Source organism: Panthera uncia, assembly GCF_023721935.1.
Source record: "Panthera uncia isolate 11264 chromosome A3 unlocalized genomic scaffold, Puncia_PCG_1.0 HiC_scaffold_12, whole genome shotgun sequence".
Taxonomy (NCBI): domain Eukaryota; kingdom Metazoa; phylum Chordata; class Mammalia; order Carnivora; family Felidae; genus Panthera; species Panthera uncia.
Window position 1 is genome coordinate 3,876,980 of NW_026057579.1, and position 12,981 is coordinate 3,889,960.

The window sequence follows — 12,981 nt, forward strand, 5'->3', positions numbered from 1 at the left end:
TTCCTAGTTTGAATTTTACAAGTGGGGCCTTTAAGGAAAATGTTAATTTTTCTAAAGATTTTTTCTTTTTTTCTTTTTTTCTTTTTTTTTTTTTAATGTTTATTATTTATTCTTGAGAGAGAGACAGAATGAGAGTGGGCAGGGGCGGAGAGAGGGAGACACAGAATCTGAAGTAGGCTCCAGTCTCTGAACTGTCGGCACAGAGCCTGACACAGGGCTTGAACCCACAAGCATGAGATCATGACCTGAGCTGAAGTCGGACGCATAACCAACTGAGCCACCCAGGTGCCCCTAAAGATTTTTTCTAAAGTGAGTCTAGGACAGTCTAAGAATGATGAGATCATTATGTAAGTCTGGAGATTATAAAATAGCTTGGCAATTTTGAACTCTTATGATAACCTTTTAGCTTTGTATAGTAAGCTTTACTAATATAATCACCTATAATAGAGGGTGGGCCATTATTTGAATTGACTTTTGCTGCAGGGCTTCTGTCCAGTAGGTTTTTGGATTTTCGTCTTCCCTTCTCTTTTCCTAAAACTTATTTGCAAACATAGTTTGTCTTTCCTTATAATATTTGTCATTAATTAAGTCTAATTTTATCATCTTTTTTGTTCCCGTGGTGTATTATATTGAGCTGATGAGGAGGGACAGGTATGATGTAGGTGTCATTGCTATTAGTCAGATGCCATTAGTGAATAGGTTATCATTTAGATACAGTTTTCTCAGGTAAGCATTTTGTTTTGATTTTAGGCATTGTGGTGTGACTTCATCATATCACAGGATAAATCTGAGAAGGCCTACAGTAAGTTTCTTTTTGAAATTTCATTTCATCTTACTCTAAATGTTTCTCTGCTTGTTTTTTTTGTTGCTGTTGTTGTTCAAAATATGTAGTCACTGATAATAGTGGTTCAACCTATGCATTTTTATATGGTACATTAAAGAATTTGTGCTGTTGGGAATTGGCAGTTTCTGATTGTTGGGATTTTTTTTTTTTAATGAATAAATCTTGTTGTACCCTTTTTTTTCAGGTAGTGATGAAGTAGAAAAATGCATATGTATATTGCAAAGCTCATGTATTAACATGCATAGCATAGAAGGAAAGGATTATATAGCTTCTTTACCTTTCCAGGTAAGTTGAGTGTTTCACTGTTTTTGTATTTTGTTGGAGAATATTCTTGAATTAATTGGTTGTAGAAGTATTGCTGTTCTTATATCTTGTAGTAATCAAGAATGTTATTTTTATTAATTTAAAGTAACCAAATTTTAATTGCTTTAATATACTATTTTTCCATCCTTTGCACAAAAGATAAATTATTTAATGAAGTAAATTGAATTATTTCAAAAACCCATTCAAAAAATGGGTTTTTTCTCCTGAGAGATTTTTTTCAGTTTAAATTTTAAAAAGAAATCATTTTGGAATATTAAAGCACATAAGCAATAGTAGTCTTTTTCCTGTTTCTCATCATCTTTTTCATACCTAGTGCTATTGTTAAAATTTTATCACATTGTCATTTTGGTACTAGTATTAGCCAGTGGCAGGGATTTCTGACTGAGCTCTTGCTTAGATTTGATTTTGTCTTGGACTTAAAAAAAAAAAAAAAAAAAATATATATATATATATGTGTGTGTGTGTGTGTACACATATATATGTACACATATATACATATACACACATATATGTATAGTTAATGATCATGTTTGGAAAAGCTTTTATTAAATTGGAAGAAAATCTAATGCACTATAGTTTCTTAAGCACATGTTATGAAGAGTCGTTTCTTTTACTTCTGTTTTTTCCTATCCTTTTACCTGATAGGTTGCAAATGTTTGGCCCACCAAATATGGGTTGTTGTTTGAACGAAGCAGTTCTACACATGAGTTACCTCCAGGTCCACCCAGGTATTCAGCTTACTCAGTTCAGTATATTATTGTTCAGGCTTTTTTGATGTTTTGAGGTAAAATTTTTCACCTAAAAGTTTGGGATGATGATAATTTCCATGAGCTCTATTTCTGACTTGGCACTGAATTATTTCTGCTTCCTCCCATCCACCTCACCCCATAGTAAAATTAAACAACCACATACTGTAGATAAAAAGACTCAGTTCTTAGCGCTATCATTTTTTCATTGTGTTACTTTGGGCAGGTCATTAGAGCTTTCTTAGCTTTAGTTTCCTTACCTGTTACAGAAGTACGATCATTTACTCTTAGGATTGATGCAAAGATTAAATGAGCTAATGTATGTAATCTTTGAAATAGGACTTAGTACATATTAGGTGTGCAGTAAATGGTAGGTGCTTATTAGTAGCATCTTTACCTTGTCTCCCTAATAAATTTTGAGCTTACTGAAGGGCATGAGCATACAGTACCTGTCATAGCCTGGTACAAGTAGTGGACACTTGCATGTATGTTTGTATGTATGTATTTTTAAATGTGTATTTTTGAGAGAGAGATGGACAGAGGATCTGAAGTAAGCTCTGTGCTAACAGCTTTAATCCTTACAGTGCAGAGCCTGACATGGGGCTTGAACCCACCAACTGTGAGATGATTATGAACTGAGCGGAAGTCGGACGCTTACCTGACTGAGCCACCCAGGCCCCCCCCCAACCCTTTTTTAAAAGTTTATTGACAGTTTTTAAAAAATTGCTTAAAGATTTTAATCTTGCTGTGTTTAGATAGAAGGTCTGTTTTTTTTCTCTTCTTAAAAGTCACTCCTTAAAACAATGCCACCTTTTTATTTACTTGAAGTTTTCCTTCCCTTTTTGTTTTGTTTGTACTTCTTTGTAAATTGGTATAAGACACTAAATTTCTTTCTTAGTTGTCAAAGACACACTGCCACTAAGAGAGGTTAAAAAAAAAAAAGAGCGCCTTATGCTTATTCATTACTCTGTTCTGTAATGTGATGACTGCTGTTTGGAGATATTCCCTGGGCTGTACTGATTTCCATGAGAGAGAGAGAGAGAGAGAGAGAAAGGGAGGGAGGGAGGGAGTGTGTGTGTGTGTGTGTATGTGTGTGTGTATGCACAGAATTACCATGTATAAGAGGAGGGATTTCTAGGAATGAAATAGAAGATACTGGGAAAAGTTTAGAGGGTTGCTTTTTGAGGCGACAGGTTTCTAGTTGCTTGTGGAATCTGGAGAAGGTACTTTTTTGCAGGCAAAGTGTAAAATTTGCATACAAATGGAATCATTTTGTGTTGGTGATTGATTTATATCTGTTTATTACTAGAGAACCTTTACCCACTATGTTCAGCATGCTGCATCCACTAGATGAAATAACTCCACTTGTTTGTAAATCTGGAAGTAAGTGTATTTTTATAAGTTCTTTCATATAAGCTTTTTTTTTGAGTTTGGGGGATAGGAAATTGAAGGAACTTTATATGAAAATTGGGCTTGTTTTATAGAAATAATATAGTTTAAACATTTTTATTATGAAATTTATACTAAAGCAAGATCTTCTTGAATACCATGTTTTAACAGTTATTCTTTTATTAAAAATAGGACCTGTATGGGGCACGTGAGTGGCTCAGTTGGTTAAGCGTCTGACTTTGGCACAGGTCATGATCTCATGTTTGTGGGTTCGAGTCTCGTGTTGGGCTCTGTGCTGACAGTTCAGAGCCTGGAGCCTGTTTCAGATTCTGTGTCTCCCTTTCTTTCTGACCCTCCCCCATTCATGCTCTCTCTCTGTCTCAAAAATAAATAAATGTTAAGAAAAAAAATAGGACCTGTAATCAATCAGGAATATTGATATACTTGCTAACCTACCTGTAGATGGCTGTGGACTCTGTTCCTCAGTAATTAATAAGTAAATAAATAATACTTTGATAAACTTAAGTTTTTTGTTGTTGTTGTTGAGGAAAAAATTGTAGTTTCTTCAGCCTGTATGTACTATATAATTTTAGTGATTCACTTTCTCTGTGCATAATGAAATAATTTGCTGAGATGCAGAACTTTTAATACTTCTTACAGGTATTTCTAGATGCTTATTTTAATAATTTAAATGTGACCAAGTGTGATAAGTAATTGTAAATAATGAGGACTTGAAAACTGAAAAAATGTTTATATAGGTATATTAAAAAAATTTTTTTTTTAAACATTTTTCATTTTCGAGAGACAGAGAGAGCACAAGCGGGGGAGGGGCAGAGAGAGAGGAAGGCACAAATCTGAAGGAGGCTCCAGGCTCTGAGCTGTCAGCACGGAGCCTGACATGGGCCTCGAACTCACGAGCCGTGAGATCATGACCTGAGCTGAAGTCAATGCTTAACTGACTAAGCCACTCAGGCACCCCAAAATGTTTATATTTTTTTGACCAATTTGGGACTTTATCCAAAGCACACAATATGAAATTTCATTGAAGTTTTAATCTTTTGTATCAGGGCTTGGCAGACTACAACACATGGGCTAAATCCAGCCAATAGCTTGTTTTTGTAAGGCTTATGTTTTTATGTTTTTAAAGTTTTTATGTTTTTATGTTTTTGAAGGGTTGTAGAAGAAAACATACAGAAATCAGTATGGGTCCACAAAGCCTAAGCTATTTATTCTCTGTTTTTTGTTTTTTTTTTTTTTTTTACAGAAAAGCATGTTAGTAATTCTATATTATATTGGTAACAGTTACAACCTAAATAAATATGTTAGAGCCTGTGACTGAATGGTGTGAAGCCATTATTGATCATATTCTTGAATAATATTTAATGATACTAGGAATTACTCATAATGTTAAATAGAATATAAAACTGAATACAGTATGATTCTAATTTTGTAAAAGCATAAAAAGTTGTTACATATATAGGAGAAAACACTAGGAGGAATACTCCCTAATATGTTAATAGTAGATATTTTGAGATGGTGAAATTATGAGTGATTTTATTCATTTCTTTATGAAATACTTCTTATTTTTATAAAATAATTATTTAAAACTTAAAAAATATTTTGAGAGGGAAGCGTTGAGGAAGCTGGCTAATAAGGTTATAGAAATCAATTCAGGCTACTATAGAAGTAAAAGCTAAACTCACTAGGAAAAACTTATTTTGCATATATACTCTGTGTGTGTATATATATATATGTGTGTGTATATATATATATATTTTTTTGCATATATACTCAGTAAATAGTAGTGTACTGTTCAACTCTGTTAGAATAGTTATTATAAAGGACAGATTTCATACAGAAGAACAGTAAAGCAGTGAAACTTGGCAGAATATTTGATTGCAATTTTCAAATCAGTCAGCTGTTGAGTAGTCACAGACCTTCTACCTGTGGCTGATTTAATGGTGAGTAGGCACAAATTTTCATCATTGGATTGCATGTATGTGGAATTGAAACTGGTAACACTCTTATCTTTAATGTATTTTGAGGGAGTTGATACCCAAAGTGAATTTATTAAAAATTCAGGGTGGTTATATAATTATATATAATTATATACAAAACATATAATTATATGTAATAAATACATATAAATATATATTATATGTAAAATACATATAATTATAATCATGGATTTTGTGTCTTAATTGGCTTGGTTTCTCTTTAGGAGTTGCATGAAGTTTCTTCATAAAGAACTGTCTTATGAAATTCATTGGTCATTTCTGTTTTATCTTTAAGGTCTTTTTGGTTCATCAAGAGTGCAATATGTTGTAGATCATGCCATGAAAATTGTTTTTCTCAACACTGACCCTTCCATTATAATGACCTATGACACTGTTCAAAGTTTGCATTCTGTGTGGGCTCTCCGGAGAGTCAAAACAGAGGTAAGGATAGAGGCAAGTCACTTGTTAATATGAAAGGATTTTAACACTGAGGACTTTCACATGTATTTGGAAGAATCATTTGTGAAATGGATTGAGCTTCTTAGGAAAAAAAAATATTGTGTCTTTAATAACTGGCTTCTACCCTGAATTCTCACCAGGAAATAACCCTTTTGATCTAATTATTGCCTTTTTTTTCCCCCCCTTCTCATCATTTTGACTTAAGGAAGAGAATGTTGTCTTAAAGTTCTCTGAACAGGGGGGAACCCCACAGAATGTGGCCACTAGTAGCTCCCTCACAGCACACCTCAGAAGCCTCTCCAAAGGAGATTCCCCCGTGGCTTCACCTTTCCAGAATTACTCCTCCATTCACAGTCAGAGTCGCTCGACCTCCTCACCCAGTCTCCACTCTCGTTCACCTTCTATTTCCAACATGGCAGCTCTAAGGTGGGAATTAAGTGTGGAAGTGTTTCCTTGTTTTAAACAAGATATCCCAAGAAAGAGATACTTTCTTCTCAAACTTTCTCTTAATGTTTTGAAGGATTTAAAATTTCTGTTGACAACTCTTGGGGTATTTTTTAGGGAAAATAGCTATTATCCCAGTTGTTTTACTTTTGCTAAGACATCTAGGTCTCCTGGCAGTTTTATAAAAGAAGTCCTATTTAGAAGCTGCCTGTTGTCATCAGATTGGTTGCCTCATTTCTTCCACTGAGTGACAGCAATTTGATGAATATTAGTTGCAAATAAATATATGTGTGTATTTTTTTGGTCTTAATTTGCATTAGCATTTTTGTTTTTGTTAATATCTATCTGGTAATAGAGGGGCATAGTTTTGTTGGTATGTACATGTCTGAATATATAGGAATGTAGTTTGGACCTTTTTTGAATAATATAAACAGTTCATTTTCTAAGACAGAAAATGAACTCAAGCTTCAGTTTTTAAAAGGATGAATTCTAACAAGAATTTTAAATCTTTAGAATATGTTAATGTGAACCATTTAATTATTCCCTTAAAAAAATGTTTTTCTGATTGGGATTAAGCCATGAATGCACTCGGTACATAGTTTTGGAAAGTATGATTGGAAAGCGTGTTCTGTCAGCCTGCCTTATTAACTGTGATGCCCTCTCTCTGTTTATTTTGCAGTCGTGCTCATTCTCCTGCCTTAGGAGTGCACTCTTTTTCAGGGGTGCAGAGGTTCAACCTTTCAAGCCATAATCAGTCTCCAAAGAGACATAGTATTTCTCATTCTCCGAATAGTAATTCTAATGGCTCCTTCCTTGCACCAGAAACAGAGCCAATTGTTCCTGAACTTTGTATTGACCATTTGTGGACAGAAACGATTACTAATATAAGGTTTGGAGTATATATTTTTATATCCAAAGAAAAATGTTGATATAAGTCTTAGAAATTACTTGGTATTTTGCCTGAAGTTTCCTTTTAATTTTTTAATATAATCAGTTGTTAATATTTATAAAAATACAGAGATAAATGTTAAGGCTACATCGGTTCCAATAGAGGATATTAGTGATATTAAAATGATTATAAAAATATTCTTTTATCATTTCCTATTTCTTCCTTAGTAGTAATAATCTCTCAGATTTGAGGTGTTTGATGTTTTAGAGAGATTAATGATGTTTCTGTAGATTAAGAAACCTGGGATTTTATAGCACTTTTTTTTTAAAGTTTTCTCTTTATGTTGGTTGAGTGTCAGCTGTTGTTTTTGGGAAACACAACTCAGACCTCTGTTCTGTGTGGTCTCCTTTTATGTTCTCTTTGATCATTTATTAATTCAGCCCACTCCAGTGTGTGTGCTACTGGCTGTGGGTTCATAGGCAAATTGGTCACTGTCCCTGTTCAAAAAGAGACAGCTAAAGGATGGTGACACAGAGGCAAGTGCCTACTCTTTGGTAGGGCTTTGGGAAGATGAATAGGTATTTGCCGGGTGGGAAAGGGAAGAAGGGCACATAGGCAGGGGGATCAGAAGTTCAGAAGTATGAGTGTGTGGTATGTGTAAATACTCTCGCTTTGCTTGTGCAGGAAGGAAGGGCAAGTGCTGAGAAAGGGGCGGCTTGAGAGAGAGAGAGAGATTACCCTTTACAGATGGTCTGTTTAATGAGGGCTGTTAAGGAGGTGCTTTGTGTGTGGGTCATAAACTCAGGGGAAAGAGCAGAGCAATAAATGTGGAAGGAAGTTGTTGGCTTATAAGTGATGACTGAGGCAAGGAGGTGGGTTGGAAGTTAAGGAGTGTGTGGAAGTTGGGTTCCTGGAGGGCCTGTGGATGAGCTTGCAGTTGCAGAGGTTCTGGAAGCTGGCATCATGCAGTAATCCTGTGCACATGTGTATAGGCCTCTTCCTAAGGAGAAGGTTTAAATACTCAGTATATGCTCATAAGGGGTCTCAGACTTCCAAATAGTTGATCAGGTGGTATAGAGTCAGAGGGCTAGGGACTGAAATGTTGGAAACTTAAGTTTTTGGAAGTGAAAAGAGAAAAGAGACAAAACCGCTACAGAGAGACAAAGTGGGAGAGCGCAGGTGGGAGAAGCAGCAGAGTTGTCACGGGAAATAAGAAGAGAGAGCCTTTCAGAAAGAAAGCTGCCAGTATTGTCAGGTGCTGGTGAGGTGTGGCACTAAGAGATGAGCTCAGAGAGGAGGTACCTGGATGGCAGAGAGTTCACTGGTGACTTTGGCCAGAGCCCTTGGAGAGGGATTGTGGAGTGGAATGCAGTGGAAGAAATATGGACTGGGGGAGTGAACGTTGACATACAGATTATTTTAAGGATTGCCTTTGGGGATGAGGAAGCAAAAGAGGGAGTGTCAGGGTCAAGGGAGAATTTTGTTGTTGCTGAATTACATTAGAGAAAATTAGTCTTCGTGACTAAATGCATATCCCTAAAATGTAAGGACATCTTACCTAACCACAGTGCCATTTTTATACCCAGCCAATTAACAGTAAGTCCTTTATATGATTTAATATTCAGTCCATCCTCATGTTTCAAGATTTTTATCTTAATGTGAAAGAGTAGGCTGTAAGGAATATATCCAAAGTAGGGAAAGCATTAAAAAAATACAGGAGAGAGGAAATGATGAATGGAACGAGGAACCAGAAACGAGCACAAGTGGAGAGATTAGGCTTTGGGGGGGGTATTGGAGGGAGGTGGGCAGGTAGAGATGAAAGATGGGGATGGTTATCAGATACATAGGGCAGGAGATTGGGCTCAAGCCTTACAGCCGCATCTTCTCTGTGAAACAGAAGGCAAATGCATTTTCTTAGGGGTTAGGGAATGGGTATAGCTGGAGAAAGGTAAGGCTGTGAATACAATGTTGAAGTAGCTTCTCTGTTTTTGTTTCTCACAAATAAAAATTTCCTACATTTAAAAATCATTGTCTTTAAATATCTATTGGCAAATTGAAAATATTGCAGATCCTTATTTTACAGAATTATGGTTTTCTGTACCACTCCAGAAAGAAATCATTGGGAATTAGAGGTATGGTTTTAAAAAGAGGGATGAAGTAGAGTCTAATCTGAGAGGAAGAAAGGATAGATAGGAGAGGTCATGTTATAAGAAGTCTGACCCCTTATACCTTACAAGGGATAGGAATTCAAGTTTGCATTGCTTAGCAGTAGATAACTTTAATAATATGGAATTAAAAAGGTCACTGATAATGATTAAATTTATTATAATTTATTCCCCAAAAAAGCTGTGGAATGGACTCAGAGAGCTGAAAAGAATCCTAGAGATCATGAGGTTCTAATCTTAGAAGTGTTTTTTGGGTCTTCACTGTAACTGCTTGGCCCAAGTGGTTTTAAGATTTCTTGCAGAATATTTTCATTAATAGTTACCATGGTAGATTTTGGAACCAGCGTTGACAGTCACTTTATTACCATATCTACTACAGAGAGAAAAATTCACAAGCCTCAAAAGTGTTTATTACGTCTGACCTATGTGGGCAGAAGTTCTTGTGCTTTTTAGTGGAGTCCGAGCTCCAGTTACGGTAAGTGCGTAGATTTCCCATTGATTCTGTGTAAGTAAACTTAGGGCTGCTTTTTCTTCTTTTCTTTTTTTTTGACTTAAGTAGCTTTACGGAAATATTTTACATACCAAAGGAATTAACATGTTTTAAGTGTACAGTTCAGTGATTTTTAGTAAACGTACAGGGCTAACGTAGCCATCACTGTAATCCAGTTTTATAACATTTCTGTCCCCTTAAAAATATCCCTTGTGTTTGATTTGCAGTCTGCTCACTCCCAACCTCAAATAACCACTTTATAGGCTTTCTGTCTAGTAGATCTGCCTTTTCTGGAGATTTTATAGAATCATACAAACTGTATTTTTTTTGTGGCTGACTTTTTTCACTTAGCATAATGATTTTTAAGATCTACCATGTTGTAACATGTATGAGTTCTTTATTCCCCTTGCTGTGTAGTAGTCCTTTGTGTAGATACACCACATTATGTTTATCCATTCATTGGTTGATGGACATTTGGTTTGTTTCCACTTTTTGACCATTGTGAATTATGCCCTGATGAACATTGGAGCAGAAATCTTTGTGTGGACATCTATGATTTCTTTTTTCTTGAAAAAGGAGTGAAATTGTTGGGTTGAATAGTAAATTCATGTTAACTTTTTAAGATACTGCCAAACTGCTTTCCAAATAGGCTGTGCCCTTTTGTATTCCCACCGGCAATCTATAAGAGTCCCAGTCTCTTTATTGTGGACAACATCAGATATTGTCAGTCTCTTTGTAGCCATTCTAGTGGGTGTGAGTGTTTTTAATTTGTATTTCCCTAATGACTTATGATGTTGAGCATTTCTCATGTGCTTATTAGCCATTCATTTATCTTCTTAGGTAAAATGTGTATTCAGATCTTTTGTCCACTTATTTACCTTTTTATTTTGAAATAATTATAAAACTTAGGCAGTTGTAAAATAGTAGGGGGGATCCTGCATACCCTGCACTCTATTCGCCAAAGGTAACCTCTTCTATAACTATAGTACGATATCAAAACAAGGAAATTGACATTAGTACAATCCGCAGACCTTATTGTAAACCTTGTCAGTTTTACATGTACTCATTTGTGTGTGTTTGTATGATTCCATGAAGTTTTCCCACATGTTGGTTTGTGCAAACACCATAGTGAAAATACAGAGCTTTTTTATTACTTAAAGATGTCCCTCATGCTGCTCCCATACAACATACCCACCCACCCCCGTCCCTGACCCCTGGTGACCACTAATCTGTTCTCCACCTCTATAATTTTGTCATTTGAAAATGTTACATAAATGGAATCATACAATATGTAACCATTAGAAATTGGCTTTTTCCAGTCATTAGAATACCTTTGAGCTTGGTACAGCTTATTGCACATATCAGTAGTTTGTTTCTCTTTTTATTTTAATATTTAGCTGTGTAAAGTTTCAAGAGAGTAATGATAAAACTCAGCTCATCTTTGGCTCCATCACCAACATACACGCGAAGGATGCAGCTCCAGTGGAGGTAAATGCGGGCACATTTCTTGAGAAGTTGAAAATCTTTATGTTTTATAATTGCCCAGATTGGAAAATAAAATTTTTGTCTTTTTTTTTTTTTTTTTTTGCAGAAGATAGATACCATGCTGGTCCTTGAAGGCAGCGGAAACCTGGTGCTGTACACAGGAGTGGTTCGGGTAAGTAATATAGCATTTCATCCTTTTGTACGACAACCTCCTTGGTTATTATTTTTTAATGTTAATTTGTTTAATATTTAATATGAGTTACCCCCTGGCTGTAGGATTTGGCAGAAGATTTTTCTAAGAGTTGAAAACATGGTCTCCCGTTTAGGTTGGTTCCAGTTTGGAGGCCTGGGACTCACTGCCATTAGATGGATTGGTGCTATGAACCTGGCACAGATGGGGAACCTTTAATGAGTATAGATGGATTATTAAAAAGAAAAGTTAACCTGAAGTTTTATAAAGGATGTAGTTCTGAGGAGCGCCTGGGTAGCTCATTCGGTTAAGCGTCCGACTTCAGCTCAGGTCATGATCTTGCAGTCAGTGAGTTCGAGCCCTGCATCGGGCCCTGTGCTGACAGCTCGGAGCCTGAAGCCCGCTTCGGATTCTGTGTTTCCCTCTCTCTCTGCCCGTCCCCTGCTCATGCTCTGTCTCTCTCACTCTCAAAAATGAATAAATGTTATAAGAGACTCTTAAAAACTGAGAACAAACTAAGGGTTGATGGGGGGTGGGACGGAGGGGAGGGTGGGTGATGGGTATTGAGGAGGGCACCTTTTGGGATGAGCACTGGGTGTTGTATGGAAACCAGTTTGACGATAAATTTCATATATTGAAAGAAAAAAAAATGAATAAATGTTAAAAGAATGTAGTTTTGAAACTGATGTATGGGTAGCTTTGTTAAGTCTCAAAGTTTTTGTAAAGTTTCATTAAATGTATAATATGTTGGCCATATATATATTTTTTAACAGTTGTGACATTTACATACAGAATAATATAAATTTCACAAATTTAAATTATGAAATTTAAATATGTGTATATAATTTGAAGAATAATGAAGTGACCCTTCATGTAACCACTACCGGGTTAAGAACTAGAATGGTGCCAGTATCTTTATAGTCTGCAGGGTGTTCCCTGCCTCCCTCTGGACAGATACCATCCTGGCTTTTGTAATAAATCAGTTCCTTATTTTTATTAACTAGGTTTTTTGCAATTACCTACATGCCACTAAGGAGTAAGTTGTTTAGTTTTCCTTAAATTGGAATTTTTATATAAAGGAAATCATACCATATATGACTTCATTCTTTTGTTCAACATTATTATAATTTTTAGGTTTATCTATGTCAATGTGTAGCTGTTTACTCATTCACTGTTACATAGTAGTCCTTTGGTTTTACCAAAACTTTTACCATTTTACCGGCACTAGTATTTGTGTTACTTTGGTTGTTTCCTCTAATAATACTTTAAAAAAATTCTTACACACATCTCTTAACCTTCTGAGTCTATGCGTATTCATCTTGGCCATGTGGTGCCAAATTGTCATCCAAGGCTTAAGTTGTACCGGTTGTACTGGTCTACAACGTCTCCCTTTACTCCTTGCCTCCAGTGGTGTGTGAGTGTTCTGAACGCTGCTTTACATTCTTGTGAATCTGTAGTTCTGTTTGTATTTTTTCTTCTTCTTTTTTTAAATTTGTCTCCAAATTTGTGCCTTGTTACAGCTGGTTAGAATGGAAGTCTAGGTACCCTTCTTGGCCATT

General features: G+C 35.7%; 1 protein-coding gene across 1 annotated transcript in view; it reads left to right on the plus strand.

The window, feature by feature from the left end:
- Window positions 1-12,981, plus strand: part of ANAPC1 (anaphase promoting complex subunit 1) — a 96,311-nt gene that overhangs the window by 8,946 nt on the left and 74,384 nt on the right. The window contains 10 exon segments of the mRNA XM_049652158.1: window positions 751-802; window positions 1,029-1,129; window positions 1,814-1,896; window positions 3,224-3,297; window positions 5,596-5,741; window positions 5,965-6,185; window positions 6,883-7,092; window positions 9,637-9,732; window positions 11,145-11,235; window positions 11,339-11,404. Of these exon segments, the coding sequence (XP_049508115.1) occupies window positions 751-802; window positions 1,029-1,129; window positions 1,814-1,896; window positions 3,224-3,297; window positions 5,596-5,741; window positions 5,965-6,185; window positions 6,883-7,092; window positions 9,637-9,732; window positions 11,145-11,235; window positions 11,339-11,404 (1,140 nt within the window).